At 39.2% G+C, this 22,925-nt stretch overlaps 1 protein-coding gene across 1 annotated transcript in view; it reads left to right on the top strand.

Moving 5' to 3' along the window:
- Positions 1-22,925, top strand: part of whrna (whirlin a) — a gene marked incomplete at both ends in the record, with an annotated part of 233,084 nt that overhangs the window by 148,320 nt on the left and 61,839 nt on the right. The window contains 2 exons of the mRNA XM_079257072.1: positions 11,862-12,145; positions 15,192-15,228. Coding sequence (XP_079113198.1) covers positions 11,862-12,145; positions 15,192-15,228 — 321 coding nt within the window. The remainder of the gene's footprint in view (positions 1-11,861; positions 12,146-15,191; positions 15,229-22,925) is intronic.

Here is a 22,925-nt window from a genome sequence, read left to right as displayed (position 1 = left end):
ACCTTCATCTTTCCTTCTCTTCCTGAACTGGACGCCTGATGGCTTTTCTTTTTATTTTCCATCCTTCATTCAGAACTTGACTTAACTACCAAGCTGGTTTCTCTGAGCTAGTCCGCGAGTGTCTTCTGCTTTAATGAACTGGATGTTTTACATGTTGCAATGAGAAAAACCTGAACAGACCAATTGGTTGCCACCTGAAACACCTTTCAACTTCGCGCTTATTCCAGCTGCTGCTGACTGTGAAGCAACTTTCTCCCCGGTAGCAGGTGAGATGGGTCCCAACACAGGACAGGGGGCGATTTTCTCCAGAATGTGACATAGAAATAAGCGGAAATGAAACATTTTCTTTGTTCCCTTGCGCTGCTGCGCACTCACACCAGCACCCCTCAGTGATTGCTGCCCTGGGAAGATGACTATGTCGCCCATGTCAAAAACCGCCACTGGACACAAGTCCTGATCAAATAGTCTTAGTAATATGGTTTAGTCGGTTTTTATCTCTTCTTCCTGCTCTGCAGTAGGTCTTTAATACCCAAAAACACACTTAGAGCTGACAACTACTGTTGTTAATTTACAGACTAACATTTTATTTTAGGTCCTTACTGTAGATTCTTTTAGTTTAATGGTTGAAACATTAGAAAATAGACTTTTAAACTATCTGTAGTGTATTATTCGCTTTCATTATTTAGCTTTAAAGTAAAGTGCTTTCTATAGAAAGTGCCGGCGCAAATGAAAGTTTGGACACCCTCTTTCCTACTTCGCCAGCGTGTTGTGTCCGTCACAGTCTGCAAAACACTTTCTGATTCTTCATATTCTTGATTAGGTGGATCAGGAGACTCCCTCTGGAAGTTTAGACATTTCAGGGATAAAAAGAAGCATTTCCATTTGCCATAGAATTGTGCTGACCTTAAATATTGCAATAAAAAAGGTTAAAAAAAAAACCTCTCGTTTAAAAAAACCTCTCAGATATCGCTAAGATATTTTTAGGCTCTTATAAGGTGGTTATAATGATGTAGCCCACCACTCAATTCCAATTACACCCTTGAATTGGTGAGACAAACAAAACATATAACATATAATAACATATAACGTATAACAAAACAAACGGCTCAGTCCCCTTTCCTTCTTGATTTATCCACAAAAGAACACTTAAACTTAGACAACCACAATTCTCGGCTGCCGAATATAAACTCCCGTTTTTTTTCATCCCTTTTCCTTTTTCCTTTCTCTCGCCTTTTTCCCTCTAAAAATAAAACCCGCCTACCTTTAACCTGGTAGGTCATCAGTTTGCTCCTGCTGAACAAAGATTTGCTGATCCTCACTGACACAGATATCTCCCAACAATACAGAGGAGTAACATGTGAATAGTTCAAAGACTGATAAAGTGTAGGAAACTGCAGCCACTACTATGAATACTTTACAAGAACATAAAAGGGAGAAACACGCTGAGGCTTTAGCCAACTTAATGACAAAATAAACAATATAGCAAGATGCTACAATGATAAGTGAAGAAACAATACAACAGTTAAATAAAAAGTTTGACAAGATATTAAAAAGGTAAATGAGGGAAATGCAAAACCCTGAAGCAACGCTACAGAACAGCTGATAGGATGAACAGCATTCAGTGGAAACACCTGCCAGTTGCATGTTGAAATTTTAGATGTTTATTTTGCTTCATACTGTAAAATGGAAACACAGCCGTCGACACTCCCAAAGCTTGGACCTGACTGGGACTAGTTTCTAGTGAATCTGTAAACATGCATCAGTGATTTTGACACTTTCCTTCTGCAGTGCTTGAATGACATTTGCATCTGGAATATGCTGATATTAAGAAGAATCTAATCTGCACTTCATCCTCCCTATGCTTCTTGCACCACTGCTTTCCACATCAATGCTCAACAGTTGCCAAGGTGATCTTGCATCGCTCTGAATGTTTGCTCCATTCTATTTATATCTTCGCACAAACTGCTGTCTAAAGGTCTCATCCAGGTGTTGCTTAGCAGACATTAGACAATGACTTTGTAGCTGTCTTTCAACAAAGATTTGCTTGTAATAATTCTGCATGGACCCTGTTTGTGCATCAGTGCTGCACAAGCAACTGAAAAACACACTACTACGATGTCAGCGATACTTTTCCACAGCTACTTCAGAACCCTTTCGAAGGTGCTTTTCATGGTATTTTAAGCCATATCTCAATGACATATCAACCATAATGAAATTTCCATGCCAGAAAAGGCTTAGTAATATATTATATTATTCCCTTTTTCTTACTTTAAAAGCATTAAAAGTCCCCAGATCATGTTCAGTTGCCCAGAGCAGACCACATCTCTTATTCCCACCATGTTCAGAGAAAAGAATCAATTGAAGAAGCCTTCATCAGTTCTTGTACATGACATCAACCAATGGCAAGTTTGTTTTCTAGTTTCTATAATGATTTAATAAAAAGCAAGAATAGTTGTAGTTTGCTGAGGAACATTTCTGTGATCACAGCGTCACCTCAGAAAAAATAGGAAAGAAAAGGAGCAGAGACTTTTTTAATTTTTCTTTTTTTTTTTTTTTTTGGTAGCAATTAGTGTGAGATGAGGAAGATCGGGGATCTGATTCATCACTTACTGCTTGTCAAGCGCTGCGCTTTGATTTGCATTTAAATGTGTCAACAAGAAAGGAAACCCTTCCTGCTTGAAGAACATGTAAAGTGCAGCCAAGTGGGGGAAATAAAGAAGCTTGATGGGGGTTTTGCAGCTCTTTGAGTCGATCTTTTTAACACTTGTTTGTTCTTCTTTGTAAAACTTATATGAAAAAGCTTCAAGTTTACATTTTTTTTATTATCAGTTACGTTGCAGAGCTTCTAGATGAGTCTCCGAGCTGATTAATGACTTGCACTTGCAGTCCATTAGAGCTGATATTACTGCAGTGGTGTTGTACGTATGGCACGGCGCGGATTCTTTGACATTATGAGGAATGCGGTTGAATTGATTATGGTCAGCTATCATTCCTTGTAATGAAAAGAAGAAGCCTAAAAGAAAGTTTGTGATTTAAGTCTATAGAAGCTGTCAGCTTCCCTCTTGACTTGTCTCCATGCTGGGTCAGGAGACTTGCTGCTTTGGTTTTAGATGCAGACGTAATCCTAAAAGAATCTCTTCTGAATGTGAAGAGTTTCCTGAGCTGGTTATAGGAGGTAAATGTGCTCTAAACTGTGCACTTTGCAGACCTGTCCACAGTGACATCGTCTAAAGATCATAGAAAAGACTTGAGTTCTTGAGGAAGCTGAGAATCATTAATGTTTGCAGCAAGTCTGTGAAAGTAATGTGTTGTTCATAAACACGCCAGCTCTGAGAGCAGCAACCAGTTCCTGTTCAGGAGGGCCAAATCTTCAGAAGGGGCAGGGCTGGATTTTGATTGGTTCGTCTTGCTGTCAGTTACATCTGAGGAACAGCTAGCATCAAACCAAGATGTGAAGAAGAAAGGCCTCCTAGAAGATCAGGTGTGTCGTGGTACAGTCCAGGTCAGGTCAGAATAAAATCAAGAAATTTGTTGATTTAAGGTGTCATAATGTTGTTTTTTTCCTTTTTGTGTTTTTTTTTTTTTTTTTTTTTTTGGCCTTTTTTGACCCAATTTATTTTCCAGTGAAAAAAGTCACTAAAATAAGACTCTTATGACTAAAAAAAAAATCATAATTCCTAAATTAGACCTAAATAAAAGCTGTGAATGATACAAAATCAAGAACTATTTGGGAGCCGAAAGAGCCAGCTCTTCCGGCGAGCTGAGTCAAAAGAGCCGAATCTTTGAAAAAAGTCCAACTTTCCATCACTAGGCTGTGATAAAAAGAAGGCTCCCTCGGTGCTGGGGACAGTCCTGGGATCACTGAAGAAGATTAAACAAAGACAAATGTTACAAAAGCTTCTCAACCTAATGGACAATGCTGCCCACCCTCAAAAAATCACAGTGATCAAATGACTGTGTGCTCAGTCAGAGGCTTCTTCATCTCTGCTGCAACAGGTAAACATACAGGAAGTTCCTTTTGCACACAAATGAAACACTGCACAGCTAGGTGTTTCCACCAACACTTTTATCCATGATAATTTATTTAGCAGCTTAAAATGACTCTAGCTTGTGTTTCCACTGTGCAACTGAACTCCTGAAAATTCGGAGGCAGATATCAGTTTTTCAGTATAACATGGACACACATCGGCTATGTTTCTTTAAGTTTCTTCAGCATTCCTGAATTTGTTTCTGTGTGTGTCCTACATTCATCTCTGCCATCTTCTCAGTTATTCATCCAGACCAGGGATGCACCTTTGTCTTTATGGCTGAGAACTGATATTTACCAATAGAGATATTTTTTCGTCTTAAGGTGAAGATGATACAATTCTGTGGAAAAGAAAAGCTGATGTTGGCAGCATTAGTTTCCTGCAGAGCTGTATAATTCAGGCTCCATAAGTAAGAGTCCTGCCATGTTTTTGATCTACCTGTGCATTTAAAACAGGTGTTTTCACTAACAGCCTCGTCTACCTGACAGAGGAGCTGAGCTGTTTAAATTCAGCTGCTTTAGTGACTGGTTGCAACAGCTGCCTGCAGGACTTGTACTTTATGGCACCTGGATTATACACCTCTGCTTTCCCAGAGTCTCAGCATCTTGTTCTGTAGTGATGGTGGGATGGAAGGAGAAATGGACAGATGAATTGGAGCTTTGTCAGCAGTAATGGGGGAGTTGCATCGATCTGTTGCATTGAAAAAAGAAGCTGAGCCAAACAGTAAAGCTTTTAATTAACTGGTCCATCTTTGTTCCAATGTTCACCAGTGGTCACGATATGTGGGTAAACCAGTACATGTTCATTAGGAAGCATCATTGTAGATTTCATTTACCATTAGTGCAGCTGGTCGCCATGGAAGGATACAGCTAACAGTGTTTAACGGGGCAGAAAAACGAGGTGTATTTGGTTAGAATTAGTGAAAATCAGTCTTCTTTGTTAACAGTACCTCAACATTTAAATTAATAAACATATTTCTAAAAAAAAATCATCCATGAGTGATGCTGCAGTCCAGACAGTTTTACTTACCTTCCGTCCATCTGCCTGCTCTGATGGATCCTCACTCCCCTGCACCTCTAAAGATCATAGTTTTATTGTAATTGGGAAAGTTCTAGTAAAACTGTGTGTGGCATTTCACTGCAGTCAGTTGAACTACTACGCTCCGCAGCCCGAGTTGTTTTCCTCTCTGTATGAAGACTGCCTTGTAATTAAACGGTGACACTGAGCAGAGCTTGAATCCTGAAATACTCTGCAGCTGTCCGTTGAAGAAAAACCAACACTGCGGCAGCTCCTCAGGTGATATGCAGAAAATGACAGTTATAAAAAAAACGAGGTCCTTATATGTCAGGAAAGGGCCCATCAACTCTCAAACAGAGGTATAATGAGAGGGGGGGGGGGGGGGGGGGGGGGAGGGGGGGCGGGTATGGAGGAGCCGATTAATGAGACGAGGAAGAGGAAAGGAAAAACGTCCGTAGCAACTAAATGACGACAGTAGCAAGTGACTCACCTTAAACCACAAGCCATCCTTTCCATGTTTGTGTGTGTCATTCAGCTTTTACTCATGTGAGGACTTAAATCCACTCAACAGTCACATCATTTGGGCATATTTTCATTCATTTTAGACTCAAGACATGCATTAAGGCCTGTTTAGGTAAAAGTCGAGGGGTTAGCATGACAGCTAGTGTAATGTCGTCATCATAATGAAAGAAATTTATGGGATGATTAATACTGTTTATTGGCATATTCAAATTTGTTCCCCAGTAATTAACAGCGTGGTTTTAATTAACTTTACAGGGTTATAAAATGTAATCAGAGCGTAATTAGAGTAACAATCGAATTTTAATTCATTTGTCAAATAGAGCAGGTGCAAACAGTCTGATTTGATTGACCTAGCAACCATATCAGTCGTTACACAGACTGGATATGTACGTATGTTAAAAAGCCTCCGGTCCTTACTACATTCTGTACCCACAGCTAAAATAGGAGAGAGTATATAAGCACTGCATTTATAGTTTGAGTCCAGGCCCCAGAGCGTAAAACCCTGCTCTCTTTAATAGGCTTTTTCCACTCCAGTCACATTCAGACTTGTCATCGGACGAAAGGCACAGGTGCTACTCGCAACATTAACAGGAAATCTGTTCTCGCTAAGCCTCCCTGAAAGCTACAGTCATGTTACAGAGAGCCAACGCGCACAAATCCAGAAAATGAATCATTGATTGTACCATTTACACCTGTGCTTTCCCCTAAGTGTGACATGTCAACATGTCCTCCGCCATCTTGGGTTGAAAGCAGCGATAGTGTAGCAGGACGTTCAGTAAAATCACTTGACTGTATCAGGAGCTGTAATGGAGTATGTTTTGCAGAGTTTGGTCTTTTGGGATAAGTGTGTACAAGCATCATGCACCGGTGTATGCTTCCTTTCCTCTAAGCTGATCATCTGAAGCTTTATAAGAATGGAAGGTAAAGTTTGACTAAAGCTGTGATAGTATTCTAATCCAGGCTTTGAATTCGGTCTTATAAGGACATTTAAAGTGTAGCGTATTCTCAGTAACGTTAACCTGTGATCCAATGTTGGAGCAACAGTGGGTGTTTTAATTATTAATTCGCCGTGTCCTTAGACAAGCGGACGATCTCGGGGCACCAACCAGCCCTAAATTAGTTATATGGTCAGGCAGGGAATACCGTAATATGACAATGATATTTGTCTAATAACAGATAACCATCAGTCTCCAAATACTGTAAGTTCTCGTCAGAGAGAACAAATCACTTCTCAAAGATCGATCACACTACCACGACTTCTTAAAATATAACACACTTTATTAAAAACCACACCGGTTAAAATCATCAGGCACAAATTAAATTAATAATGTAAACCAGAAATAGCGTCAACAAGCATCAAATACTGAATTAGCCAAGATGAGAGAGAGAGAGAGAGAGAGAGAGAGCGAGCGACAGATAGAGTATGGAATCTCGAGCCGAGCCAACAACAAAAATGCAAAATAAAATTATTAAAGGTAAAGTAATGTAAGCCGCTTACATACATAACTTACACAACTAGGAAGGTTGGAAAGATGGCAAGTCTAATGAAGTTAACTAACTATGTCAGGGTAGACTATCAGGCGGATACCGGAGGAATGGATTTTAAAAGGGCAGCTTCTGCTAAGACACCAGCTGGATCGGAGACAGTGGAATAATGGGTCGGCCTTACTTCAGCGCCTTGGTGGTCGAGAACCCAAACCTTGGGTCCAGTGGGCAAGGATTCAGTGGTCGTCCTGATACTTGTCCGAAGGGGACCTCCACAGAAGTCAGGAGCTCGCCTGGAACCGCCTGGTTTGACGTCTGAAGCTGGACCCAACTCCAATTAGAATCCACGGGTCACGGGTGCCAGCAAAGTCCTGGGATCAGCTGGCGCAGTAACGTTCTGGTTGTCCGTGCGTTATTGGTCACAGTCTTTGTCTACCCAGATTAAGATGGATCTGATTTTTAGGGCTTTCATTGAGCTCTGTTTTGGAGATGTGTGGATGGACCTCCTCAGATAAGAACTTCCTGAGTTCTTATCTGATTCGGGGGTTAACTCGGCCTTGGGAGGTTGCTACAAAAGCATTACACAGAGAGTACTGCATCTTTTTCTTGGCTGTCTGCTGTATCCGCAAAGTAATTTTTCACTGTAGTCTGCAAAGCACACAGGAGCGAGGTTTGTTTGCCAAGTTCTCTTCATCAAGTCATGGCAGTCACTTTATAGAATAAATAAATAAAATAGATGCAAAAATAACTTCAGACAAAAAAAGGCAGCTGGCAGAGAGTTACAGACTAAGTTACAGAGAACTGGCGTTGGTTGTCCATCCTTCCATTGGGTATACCTGCTCAGGCCAGTTTCAGTGTAAGCTAACCCCAAACTGTAAACCAATTCTACCTACGGGTATAAATAAAGTTATCTACCTCCCGACCTGAAGGTCGTGGTGAGCTGGATCCAGACCCAGCTTGCTAGAGTGATAAAAACTAGCTTTGTTTCACTTATAATGTATACTGTGGAAGCTGAGAGCAGCCACACCTGGAGTTATTTCTTTTCAGTGTTGTTAGCTTGAGATGATTTTTTTATATTATTCTGTTCTAATATCAAATTAGATTAAATAAATCAGTTCTGATTGCTCCCTGAGTGACAAGCCCAGTTATGTTGTATGCAGTGTATGGAAAATACTTAATAAAGATGTTAGCATAAGCCGGAAGAGTTTGCAGCTAACTAGCACTGGTTAGCTAACTAGCAGGAGCTACTAGCTAACCAAGTGAACACATACCAACTGTGTTTGGAAATTCGGTAAGCTAAATGGAGACAATAAACCATTAAGCAAATTCAACTGCGAGGGGAAGAGAAAATGGAAGTGGAAAAGGGAATTAGCATGTTATAATACACTTACAAACACCGGTATTAATTAGCAGTATTCGTTAGTGAGTCAATACACATAATATTTTCTTGTGTAACAACAGAACACTTTGCAGTTTTATTTCTTTTTGTATAAATTAGCAATTAAGTTTGACATTATATTTAACTATATTTTACTGGATTTTTGTCAGAGACCCTGCTGGATATTCCATAAGCAGAAGACAAGTTGTATATGTGTGCAGTGGCTTCATTTTCATAAAGCTAACTACTCTCAAGCTGTAACAAACTGAAAAGAAATGCAAGGCTGTCAAAAGTGTAAATGTCTATGAGAAATGGAAATGGGCAGATGAGTCATTTTCTTGTCTTTATGAAATGCAAGCAGCTGGAACAAACAGCTTGTAATTGGAGTTAAAATCTGCCTTTTTGTCCCAGGGGGTTCGACACAGCTTGGCAGCTTCAACACGAGATGTTTGCTGCAGCATTAAGACTGTGTTCTTTCTGCACGGATGCTTGTTAGTATTGCTGATTGATTGCTTTTGTAACTACAGTTTGGATTATTTGTTCTTTGCTTTAGTAAAGAAATGTCCGCACTAAAATCATTGTATGTAGAGGTTAATTGAAAGTCCCCAGCTGACTCAGATGTGATACAGAGGCGCAGCTGTGCATGTGTGCAGATGCTGACTGGGACACAGGTGATAAATCCCCCCCCAATATTTAGCACATGTGCAGCTCTATCCTCCAAATAAAAACATGGAAGAAGCAGGGGAATTTCATTTTATTATTGGAACTCAATTTTTTTCTAACCACATCAGCTCAGTGTTGGGTTTTTACTTACTCCCAAAATATATTTGTTATAAGCTCTTTCAACAACTAGATCTTTAGTGACAAAAGTAATTACCCCCTCCACACACTCACATACACACATATGTAGAGCTGTGATCTCAGTAAGCAGTAGGAAGGCCTCCTCTCCTCTGGTGGCATGCTGATGCAGGCAGCTTTCAAGCCAGGATGCAGTCAAAAGGGAAAAGCAGTAGGAGGCCCAATTTCAGAACATTTTTCTGTTCCTCAAACCCCACAGCCACATAATTTTTAGGGAGCATTTGAGTTTACTTTTCGGTGGTGATGTTCGCTGATTAATATGAAGTGACACAGATCTTTTTTCCCCATTTCATTTTTGACTGAAAGCCTTCACACACCGATGCAACAAAACGTCATGACATTGTGAATATTTTTGAGGTGAAATATCAACATTTTATGCATATTCTCACCTAGTACAATGTGCAATTGTGAATGAAATATGAAGATTCTAAAACAAACTCGCAAAAAAAAAAAAAATGTGGATTACACCAAAACCAGCAACGATTTTGTGCTGATGGTGCAAAAGAAAAGGAAAGGAAAAATAAAACGTCCTGTTCTAGAAAAGAGAACTTGGGAGTTTATTGTTCAGCTGGACTATGACCGCTTCAGGATGTACTTGCGGATGTCCGGTGGAAAATGTAAGAATCTGCTTCAGAAACTTCCCAGCTTAAAGATGCAGAGAAAAATAACAGACACTCAGCCATGGTGGTTAAAAAGTATGAATAACTTATCATCAACAAGTGACTCTTTGTCAGGGTTTGGACTCTTTGTGTGTCTTCGTTTCAGGTTTCCTGTTTTATTTTGTAGTTTTTCCTGTTTAGTTCTCTTGGTTCTTGTTTAGCTTTATTGATTTCCTGTTGTAATTCACCTGGGTTCATTTAGTAGATTCATTACAACTGTGTCTCATTATGTTGTCTGTATATACACTCCTTGTTTTCAGTTCCCAGTTACTGGATCGTTTTGTTGTTTTAGTCCCCAAAGTTCCTTGAGTTAAAATAAATCTATTTGAATCTGCATCCCTGTGGCTCATCTCTGCATTTGAGTCCACATCCCCACCGTCCAACCTGACACTCCTACCTAGCTCACAACTGGCTCTGGTGATGCTGCAAACACTCCTCTGATTGGCTGATTATGTATCTGTCAGATGTGAATATTAAGAAAACTGATTTTCTTTTTTTTTTTTTTTAATATTAAACTTGCAAATTCAGCTTGATGGGATTTCACCACTGATGTAAAGGTTCCCAAGGTATTTCGAGGAAATATTTGGAGGTGTGTAAAGGCCTTAAAACTATGCAAAATGTCCTAAACGCAAGAAGACATCTGACACATGAGAATTATGAAGTCCATATTTTTATTCATATTGTTCAAATTTTACCAATAAATAATACATTTTATTCATAAGCTCCTTTCTAGACACTCAAGATCACTGTGCAGATTAAAAAATAATGTAAAATTCACCAAACATCATCCAAGACGGCGTGTAAGATCAGTGCTGAAGACCGACACTGATGCATAAAAAATCCCCAGAATGAAGGGAAAAATGCAAGAAAGGATTCAGAAAAAGCCTCTGTTTGTGCTTCAGTAACTTCACTTTATTGGAAAATGTCAAGAATGGAAATGTAGGAATTAATGTAATTTGTGTTTGAATTATTTGCAGCTCCCAGGGTTTAAAAAAAAACCAGAAATGATTGTGACGTTTGGTTGGCTGACCAGAGTTAAATAAGAATAAAATAAAGAGACAAAAACTGACATTTGGGGGCTTTTTAACATGTTAAACATTACTTCAAGTCGAAATGCCAGAGAAAGTCATTTAGAAGAAGAATGACTCTGTGCTTTTTTGTGAAGGGGGAATGGTGAACCTGTCCTCTGTGGTTCATTTGTTACAGTTACAGTATGGCGACTGATAAAGTCGCTAGTTATATTAAGCAAACCCAATAGTCACTTTTGTGAGTCTTTTGGTTCCCTTTTTTAGGTCCATATTCATGCTATGGTATGCCGTGTGTTTAATTTGCTTTTTGCAACCCAAACCTTCCCTGATAACTCTGTTTGAAGATGTGCACACCTGTACTGTCGGAGAATTAACAATGTGCAGACAAAACCTCAGAATTACTGTCGATTATAGTGTGATTGTTGCAAGCAAAGCAAACGTGCAACTCAAACGTAGTGGTTTTTATTCAACTCGGATGAGGGTCCCTGCTTTCCCTTGGAGGGGTTACAGCTACATCAGCTCATTATTGGAGATGGAAGGTGCAGTCAAAGGTAGTGCTTAGTATGGACATCATTACTCTTCTTCTTCCTCTTCCTCCCGGCTGGCGTCTTTGATAAAAAAAAGTCAAATTACCTATGAAATCCATTTCAGTTGCATACTAAACAGTTCTGATCTTGAACTTTTCAGGAAGCAGAATATATTTGAATCCTTTTGTAATTATTTCTGTTCACTGACTGGAGACTTTGAAAATGCCACAACTTTACACAAGTCTACAAATGAACTTTTATCACTGACTGATCCGTCATCTTTTACTTTTCTTTTACCACCTCCATCTGTTACGTTTCCTCTTTCTGACCTGTGACCTACAAACCTATGCATGAAACAGGCTCTGCCTGCTCCGCCCCTGCCGCCAAGCTCAACCCCTCCCATCACTCCTCTCTCTCCCCCTCCTTCCTTGCAGGTCGGTGATCAGATTTTGGAGGTGAACGGCCAGAGCTTTCTGAGCATCCCGCACGATGAGGCTGTCAGGGTCCTGAAGTCATCGCGGCACCTGATGATGACGGTGAAAGATGTGGGTCGCCTGCCGCATGCCAGAACAGTGGTGGGGGAGACCAAGTGGATAGCTAGCTCGCAGATTGGGGAGAGCTCCGCCAACAGCAGCATGGCAAGGTGAGTTTTGACCAAAATTCTGATATTAGCAGAAATCTGAAATCTGTTCTATAAACCCCAAGAAAAGTTAAATCTGTCATTTGTTAATTGTTCTAACCTTCATTTAAAAGACACATAAAGAAATAATAGTGATCCAAGAGATAGATAGGGTCTGTAGATGTTTCTCCAGAATGACAACATACTACTTTACATCAGTCACCATGAAGACTGAGCCCTTAAAATCTTCAAACTCTGGGCTTTTCATGTCAAAAAGTCATTTTTTCTATAAGACACTGAAATGTGGACTTATTTGACCACAGAACATATGTCCACTGTCAGTTTATCCATTAAGGAAAAGCCTGTACCGACTGAACTTTGTATTTAATACTCCTGAGCTCATACTAATCTGTCCCTGGGATTTGTGTGCTGAGATTTTCCCAGAATTCCATTTTTCAGTATTTTATTCAATGAAATTGTTCTCTGATCAAATTTGTCACCAAGTATTTTGCCACAGCCCATACTTCCCTGAAAATATGCAACCATTGGTTGATGGGGCTTCTATACCTAATCTCGGCACCCACACCTGTCATTAATTAATTGCTGATCTGTTGTTGGTCCTGGACCTGCACTGGAGATCTGTCCAGGATGTACCTACCTCTTGCCCAGTGATTGCTGGGATTGGTTCCATCTTCTCTGCAACCCTGAACTGGATAAAGCCAGGGGTGTCCAGGTCCGGTCCTTGAGGAACACAACCCTGCAGGTTTCCCAAGTATCCCTCCTTCAAAACACCAGACTCAAATGCATCAGTCATTGTGCAGAACTTCACTGGTTGTTGGATCCATTTAATGGAAGCAGAGTGTGTTGGAATAAGGATACATTACAAACCTGCAGGACAGCAGATCCTCAAGGACCGACTTTGGACACTTCTGGACTTAACGGTTAAGAAAATGGATGGATGGAAGAGAGAGGTTGAAAAAATATGCAAACTAACATATTCTTTAAACATTTCCGTCTTTCTCTGCCTCTCACAACTTTTTGCATGAGCAAGTTCACGTTTAAAACTGTGGTTTTGTTTGTTTTCTAAGAATAATAAAGTTACATTGAAGACCCTAACAACATTATTTTTTCCTTTTTACTTGTGTCTGTCAAATAAAGTTTCAGAGAAGTTTTTTGTTTGGGAAATCCATTTTGTGAAAAACAGGTTTTGTATTTTAGCCAAATTAAGGACAATATATCAGCACAAACCGTCACCTGACAACGAGTTCATTTCAGCAGGTCAGCAATGAAACTAGAAGTTGGAAAATAAGACATTTTTCACTATATATCTTCATTAACATAAAAAATCATGAATAAATACCTCAAAAGAGCACAAAAAGCCTAGAAATAAATGTCAGCATTATGTTGTGTTACTGTAGTGTAATTACATCTCAGTGATGTAAACTTAAAGATAAAAAGAAGAATCAGTATTGTAGTAAAATATGTGAATATTTGTAGGAAGCACAGACATCCTCTTGTCCTTTGACTGAAATCAGACATTTAAGAGTTTCAGACGTTTTTCCTCCACATGGCAGGACCATCAGTGCTTATGGAGGGAAATTAAATGCAGTGCGCAGCATCTGTCAAAGTGCCACAGCTGACAAACCCTTCTTCTGCCCAGAACCCGAAACAAATGTGCCGACAACCAATTTAAAGCTTGCAAATGGCCGGCTTATCTTCTCATCAAACCACCGACAAGCAGCAAATTGACCCAACAAGTCAAAACGTCTCATTTGTTTCTGACTGTCTAAAGCAAACGGGACTTTGTAAAGGTATCTAAACTTAAGCTGCGTTACTCATTTCACACAAGCACGATCCTTCCAAAGTATGCTTCACTGTTAGGGTGACTAATCGCACTTTCCAGAGATGTATAATACAACACTAAATGTTGTAATAAAACACAGCTGTTGTCTTCCACGGTTCTTAGACCATTTCCACCAAACAAGGCAGCAGATGCTTCGTTTTATTGATGAATTTCAATGAACACCTAGCTGGAAAATAGTTGTTTTTTTAGTCAAACTGCTCATTTTGATTTAAATCTTATATATTTGCAAAATGCTCTTTTTTTAAACTGTTCAGTGTAAATCATAAAAAAACTGGACCATACCTGGAGGCAGTTCTGCATCTCTTTAATATGTTGGATGCACACATTTTTATAGACTGCATAACAAAATTTCCATATATTTTTCTGTATGTGTTCTGCTTTTTATTCACACAATGAATACTAAACAAGGTCCAGAGGCATGAACTTGAACTTTGCAGTGATTATATTTTATTCTCATGTTGGATTCATAAACATGGCTGAATATGGAGATTAAAGTTCCTTGGATTGGCTTTGAATATATCCTTCTTTTAGATAATAAAATTTAAACCAAGGGCTATAAATTCAATTAAAATTTTATCTTCTCGTTGAGATTTTTTTAACTTGGTGAGACGTGGACTTGTGCCATCACCTTGTTTTGCATATTTCAGAGGAGAAAAAATTTTAAAAAAGAGTCCACAGACGAGAGTTTATATTTGCTATTCTCATCGTGAAATGTTTGTCTAGCTTGACTCATCTCATTCAGGCAGGAGGTCTAGAAATTGGCTATTATGCATTCAGAGAGATTGCGGTGTTGGGTTTTGCTACATGCATCTGAAAGCTGGTGCTTCGACGGGATTGGAAAGAATAACTGGAAGATAGGCAAGGTTTCCATTTCCTGTTAGGTCTGTCTGCGCAACAGGAACACAAACCAGTCAGTCATACAAAAAACCTTCATAACTTTCCAAGCTCCTACCTGTGTGTTTGATTTTTATCATTAAACTTTTTTTTTTCCTTTTCGTCTTCTTTGATATTTTTTATCCAGATATATTGAAGTTTTTATGAACTGTAATGTTGGTACATTGGGTGTTACATGCTCTGCATTCTGCAGCAGTGGTTACTTTGTTTTGCTAGAAAGTTAGATTTATCTCAATTTAAATAAATAGTCCTTTAAGGTTTGAGTAGAGGTGAAATGTAATCAATCTGTCCTTCTCATGTGTGTTTCTGCAGCTTCTCTGTGGACCAAGGAGCCTCGGCAGCAGGAAAGGTGAGATTCACAAGTAATTAAATCTCTGCTTTAACTTCAGGACTCTGTTGTCTGGTGTGTTTGTTTGTGGAGTGTTTCTCAAGGGGCATGATTATCTCTCTGGCTCTGCCGGTTTCTGGTGTATTGATCTAACGGCTCATTCTGGTTGTTTGGGAATGAATAAGCTGTGCCTCGTCTTTGCCTTTTACCAGATGAAACACAACTTTTCTGTCGTATTTTGACACATCATTGGTTATAAACCATCATCTCTGACAAAGCTGGGACCAGTTGTTGATAGATAATGTCTTACAGTATTCTGTGATTTGGTATTTTAGACAGTTAATCACATTTTTTGATGTTAACAGAAACGTTGGGGACGTGTGACAGAAACGTTTCTTAGTTCACCCAATATAAGTGTGTTTGAACTGGTTTTCATTATGACAGCAATTTCTGTTTTATGTTTATTGAAAATCTTGTCTTGTCTTGTTTTTTTGTTTTTTTAACTAAGTAGATAATATTATTGACCACTAGATTTGAATTACAGTCTACAAATGAAACATTTGGAAACATATGAACTGTATGCAGTAAATATTGTCTTTCTTTTTTATAATAACACCACATTTCTTCATCATGTGCCAGTCTGTGACAGATAGCTGTAAGCTGTAAACAATTAAAATGTCAATCTGTTGTTGTTTTGATGGCATGTTTTATCAGTTTGAGCAATAGCACCCATAGTTCATGATATGATGTTAGCTTTAGCATGCTAACCTTCACATTTTTCACATAAATGTAGGCGTGTAAATATTGTTTTTCATCAGATGTTAGTCACCTCACATGGTTTAAAAAACATCTCTTTTTTTGCTCTACATGAAGAGTAAACATGAAAACACTTCAGGTCTTCAAGTTTTATTGTTTGACCTATTAGGTGTTTGAGCCTGCATTGGGAGGCAAGTTCATTTTTACAGCACAATTCAACAATAAGGTGATTCGAAGTGCTTCACAGAGACATGGAATAGTAGAATATAAGAGGTATGACTTAAAATTCTGAACAAAAGCGAAAGACAAAAAAATAACAACAGTTACAACAGTATGAACACAACAATGTTAAAAAATTGCATATATATATATATATATATATATATATATATATATATATATATATATATATATATATATATACATAATATAAATATATATATATATATATATATATATATATATATATATATATATATATATATATACATAATATATATATATATATATATATATATATATATATATATATATATATATATATATATATATATATATATATATATATATATACATAATATAAATATATGATAATACAATAATAGTCTTTAACCTTTAACCTGATCTGAGGTTTTCTGGGAGTTTGTTCCAGACGTGCAGACCATAGAAGCTAAATGCAGCCAGTAAAGCCTGAAAAGCAGACCTCTGCTAATTTCCACTCATACTGTGAAGAATCTGTGTGAAACTTCCCATGTCCACAATTCCTTCCAGACCACTCCCAAAATGTAATGCAGTCTAAGCTGGCAGACCAAGACCCGTTCTCTGGAGAAAAATCACAAAAATCGGCCCAGTAGTTTTTGCGTAAAGTTGCTAACAAACACACATATGGACAGATAAACACTAACATCCTTAGCGGAGGGCAACATCATTTAAGAAAAAAAGAGAAGTCGAAAAAAAAGTAAAAGACCTTTTGTGCCAAGACCAAATCAGGTGTTTGCTGTAAAGCCAGCCATCTTTTTCTTCTCTGACAGGAGCAGCATGTAGCCCGATCGCAGACTTATGCAGGTATTAATGGGTCGATGTGGCACGTAGTGTGAAGTGCTATGAGTCGTCACCGGGACTAGAAAGGTGCAATATAAGTCCAAGTCCATTAACCAAAAGGAACCCAGTAACAAACAGGAAAATATGGATAATGGTTTTTTCATTTGTCACATTTCTGCAGTGCCTGCAAACATGTTCGATCTGATCACTAAAGCCCTTCTACTGAACCTTAGCAGATTATGTAATGAGACAACGTCCAACCAGGTCTAATTCGCCATCTGTCTCTTCTCTGAGCTCTCTCCGACCTGTAAATATCATCCTGATACTAACTCTTGTCTCATCTCTTGCTCTGCTACTTTTTTTCTTTCTTTTCTTCTCTTCATCCTATAATATCCTCTTGTGTTTCTTCACTGAATAAGCAGCAGTGCAAATTCAAGATGCCAGATGTGTTGATATTAAGCTACTACGGTGCAATGTGGAGCAGTAAAGCAAAGTGTTGCTGTAAAGTGAAGAAGAAGAAGGTTCTAAAATGCAGCTTATCGGCCTCCGGACGCCACGGAATCGCTGGCTCCGGGAATGTGTACAATAAATATCACTGTACCATTAAATGAAAGACACAGACTTTTTCAAGTCAAGAAGTAATGACGTGCTACTTTAAAATGATTTAATTACTCACAGTTATCCTATTTTTATGGTCATATAAAGAGGTTGAAAGGAGAAAATGACTCAATTTAAACTTCCCTGTTGACTGTGTGCTTTTTAAAGCTAGCTCAAGTAGAAAGTGGGCGGTTAAAGATGTGTGAGACAGCAGTTTGGCACGTCAGAGCAGCTATTTTGACTCCTAAGAGAGATTTTTCTCACAAAGAAAAGGAGAGGGAACAAGTTATCAGCACAGGAACTGGTAGCAGGACAACAATGAACTTGGCAAACGCTACTTCATGTTCAGATCTTGAGCTAATAAAACTTTGGATTTAAGGTTTGGGATTTAAGGAGCCTTTTGACTCTCTGGCGTGTAAAGTGTACAGTGATGATACTTACGGGATAAATTCTCAGATCAATGCCAGTGCGAGGTTATTACCTTTCACTATTAAGCTGTCATTCATTCAGCCACTGTGGCGCCGCTGTCTCTGACGTTGACTTTGATCGTGACTTTGCAAAGACAGAGAGTGCGTGGGAATGTCGAAATAAAAGGAAAGTTGGAAGAGTCAGCAGCTGACGGCAGCAAAAGAGGAAGGAAAGGAAGGTGAGAGGGAGAGTTCACTTTTCATTAAGGAAGCTCTGATGGACGGTTCATCCTGACCGTGCAGGGAGGCCACAAGCCACCAGAGGGAGGAATGGTGGAGGTTGAGAGGCGTTTACTGGGAAAGAACATTTTACCAGACTTAACGACTGATGAGTTGTTAACAGGTTGGACAGTTTTCATGAGAAACACCTCTTCCTTCAGTTTGTCTTGTTTTCTCATTCTGCACAAAGATGTTTATGTTTTTTTTCATGCATTTTTATATGTTGGAGACAAATCTTCACCTCCTTTTGTCCCATTTTGCATCAGCTGACTGTTTTTCAGATTTGTGAACAAGACTGAAACTTTATTTATATGTATTTTATAAACTCATATTACATGGTTGCCTGTTTGGCCCTGGCAGAAATGTGTTTGTTTGGCTTTTCAGATTTATTTCCCAGTTCAGTGTGAAACTGAGGCCATGGGGCCAAAGTCCGAGGTTGAATTTGAGCTTGTGACGATGCAGCTGCATGACCGGTGTGTCTGCGCATCGAGCCGACAAAACACCTGTGTTCATTTACAGTTTTCTTACATCCCCCACTGAGAGGTCAAGCTCAACCAGACACACAGATGAGCTACAGCAGGAACGTGATGTGTTCTGCTGATGCAGTCTGAATGACGGCAAACAGTGTGGAAATTTCTGAAAATGCTTCCCGTTTATTTGTGATAATGCAGCCGAAGCCGTTCATCATTACTGCTGGGTTAAAAGCTAAGTGCTGGATTGTTTTATTATCTAAAGAGTAGCAGCTGGTGAAGCTCGGGCAGTAAAACATCTTGTTTAGCCTTTTCTTCATGGATATGCACTTACTGTCCTCTTACTTCAGTACATCTGCTTATCAGCACAAATATCTAATCAGCCAATCACAAGGCAGCAGTGCATGTAGACATGGTCCAGGTGACTTGCTGAAGTTCCAACTGAGCATCTGAATGAGGAAAGAAGGGGGATTTAGGTAACTTTGAATGTAGCATGGTTGTTTTTGCCAATAGGACAACAAAAGATGGAAAAATGTTGTCTGGTCTGTTGAGATGGAAACAACATGAAAGCGTGGAGCCGTCTTTATTTGTATGTAAAGTTGAAAAAGGAGAGTTGCAGGCTGACCTGCAGGAGTCGCAGTGAAAGACTGAATATAGCAGTTATGAGGAGGCCAGGTGACTAACTGTCCTGTAAACACATTTTCTAGCCCATGGAAAGTTTTGCAACAGATGGGTGGCGAGATTTTAGAAATATGTGTATTATAGAGAGTTACATCTCTATAAAAGTGAATTATCCAGACAGGAAACAGAGGGCCGGTGTTGCTGCTCTATGTTATAAGCTGACCGGGAGGAACGTTCATGTTACACCCCTGTTCCCGTCTGGATGAAAATCTGCAAGCTGACTTTTATATTGACTCCTTTTGTCAATAAATCTATATACTAAAAGAAAAAAAAGTACAGCGCTCTGTCAGGTTCTACTTTTCTCATTGGCTGCCGATGGACGGCATGGTCAAGCCAGAACCTTCTAGTTTACTTGTGAACTGCTAAATATAGACCTGCTTATACAGAGACAATTCTGCCTGCTGGTGGTAAAAAGATTGAGGGACGCTGGACAAGACAAGGTAAAATAAATAAATACATTTAAAACGAAAAATATGATGATTTTCCTGTCCTTCAACGGCCTCCACAGTCACCAGATCTCAGTCCAGCAGAGCAGTTTTGGGATGTGGTGGAATGAGAGATTCTCATCATGATGTGCAGCAACTGTTTGATGCTTCATGTCAATACGGAGCAAAATCTCTGAGGAACGTTTCCAACACCTCATTGGATCTCTGACACCAACAATGAAGATCAGTCCAAGCTGGTGCCAGCTGTACCTAATAAAGTGGTAATGAGTGTACATGAACGATGCATGCTGGTCTCTGGACTTGACAAATAGTTTCCTTTGTAAACAGTTATTTACTGTCTAGAAAGGTTTTAATTTCCTGCTGCAGGTCTTCATGTTGCTCATTGAAAAGCAGCTTTAATTGGGTCTTCAGCGCGGCATCCAGTGTAGACTGTAACTGGAGTCTGTGTCTGGAGGAGTATTTCATTGTTTGATAGAGAAGGAAACAGCACTGAGAAACTCTCCTCTTAATCATTAAATGTTCACATCATGGTGCCAACAAGTACCTTATGAATATGCTAATGTGCTAATGCTACGGCTTAAGCATCTCTGCTAGAATGCAAGAAACTAACATTTAAGTTACCACTAAAATAAATTAACTTGACATTAATGGAATGGCCATTTACATTAACAGCCTTCACCTGAAAATTGCTCAGGAGGATATAAATCTGTCAGCCTGATGTAAAAGTTTAAACTAAAGCTAAATGAATTGCTTGCTGTGCATGTGCTCTGCCAGTCAGCGCAGAAGGAAATCCACTGCTCTCTTAACAAGCTGGACAATGGTTTGACCAGATTTATCAGTCCTAACTTGACCCAATCATACCTTGAAAATATATAAACACATCACTTGAAAGTTGGATTTAAGGTAATTTGGGGTATTAGCCCTTTAAGGCTAATGGGAGCTCTGGCGCTGACGGCAGGGTTGGTATCGCTCCCAACGTTGTGCACGCTGGCGATCCATTTAGGAACGCCAGTATATCCGATGATTTTAAGACAATCAGCTTTTTAAGGTTAATAATTATTTATTTGTTGATTGTATGTGGTAAATATACTCATATAGTAAAAATGATAATAAATAATGGTCACTATAAACAACACTTATTTACAAGCTGTTTTCTTGCATATTCATGAATAAAGATGGCATTTTTGTGAACAAACCAGTTCAGTGGATGTTAGTAAGTCATCCAACACATCACTTCTCACTGAAGAATAAATAAATATGGGATATAACTGCATATGTTGTGATGACGCAAGTTTGCATTTGTGATAAATAGGAAAAGAAAAAAATTTATAAATGATATTTTCTGAAATATTTACATAATCTAGTCATGATCATATTATTTTATAAATATTTAATTGAATACTTACAAATAAATCAAATAAATCTGAAATATCACTAATAAAAAAGTATAATCACACATGTCTATAGTGGTGAAATACTGTATTTAAAAAATGTGGCATTGTTAAAATAATGTTTTATTAATGCATGCATGAAAGGGTTAATTATCATGTAACACTTGTAATATTCTGAATATCAGGATAGTTTGCTGCAGAGCTCTTGTTTGTAAGAAATCTCTTAACACACATGTGGGCAAATATCATGGCAGAGCAGGGTGACCTGGTTATTAAAGCAGCTGTCTCTTCTTGTTGTTATGGGTGACAGTGAAGGCTGTCACCATTCATGAACCAGAGGTTTTTACCTTCTCCACTGCCCCGCACATGAACTCCCCACAGTTCCTGTTGCAGTTTGATGCAAATACTGTCTGAAAGATATACACTACCTGTCCCACTCTAATATTTCCTTGGGTTGCCTTCAGCTTTGACACACATTCACTGTGATATCATTTTGATTAGCTTCTTTAATGTCACACATTGATTTCTGTCCAGAATTGCATGAATTTGCCTCCAAGATCTCCAGTAAGGATGGGCGAGTTGGAACGCTTTACAATTTCCTCTCAATCCCAACCCAAATCCTCTCAGTGGGGTTAAAGTCTGGACTCTGCAGTGGATAATCCATGTGTGAAAATGTTGTCTCATGGTCCCTGAACCACTCTTAGCTATTTGAGCCAGATGACGCTTGGCATAGTGATCATGGCATATGGCCGTGCCATTAGGGAGGCTAGAAAGCCTGTTCATTCAGTATATTCAGGTGTACGTTGACCTTATTCTTGGGTCAAATGTTGTTTTTGAATTTAGACCCGACCAACTTCACCAACTCCAGATTATAGACTTCCCCCACAACCCCATCATACCTGGAGACTAGGTGTGGCAGCTGCATCCCTTCATCTGGAGCTCTTCTTACCCTGATGGTCCCATCAGCGTTAAACTGGGTGGATCTGGACTTATCAGACCACCATCTTGCAGTGCTCCAGAGTCCAGTCTTAAAGCTTCCAACAAAACTGATTGTATATATAAATACATACATACATACATGTATGTATATGTGTATACATCCTGTGATATGGTACACGAAAATGTAAGTTTTTATATATTTGAATGATGAAACCTGAACATAAAGCAACTAATTGGGACAACTGAAGATGATGCAAAAAGTATGGAGATGTACGCATTGTGTTGGATTTTATTGAGTGCGTTCGCAGTCTACTGGGAGCAGGACTGGTCACCAGTGTGACTGCAGCAGTGTGTCACTGAAGGGGCTCTGTGGGGTGTCGGAGTTCAGGTGGGGTGTGGGCAGTTGGAAGGGGGAACTTGTCTTCAACATGGATGAGAGCTTCGCCGTTATCGTCTTTTTTTTAAACACTTGGGAGAGTTTAAGTGGGTCAAAGGGGCATCCCATTACAGAGGTCACATGTAGGCTGCTGGGAAGCCTTAGTACAAAACCAGTAAAACCAACTGAGGAACATCCAATCAGGAGATCCGATTTTACTTCTATTAACTGACAAGACTGACGTTGCGACATGGCTGTAGCGGGGGCTCGTGCTGCCGGCACTTTGGAGCATTTTGCTTTAACTTTCAGGACTGCAAAATGTTATGTGGGGAGCT

The sequence above is a fragment of the Telmatherina bonti genome (assembly GCF_933228915.1).
Source record: "Telmatherina bonti genome assembly, chromosome: 17".
In the NCBI taxonomy this organism is placed as follows: Eukaryota; Metazoa; Chordata; class Actinopteri; order Atheriniformes; family Telmatherinidae; genus Telmatherina; species Telmatherina bonti.
The sequence above is the reverse complement of the archived record's forward strand: the minus strand, read 5'-3'. Positions and strand labels throughout refer to the sequence as shown.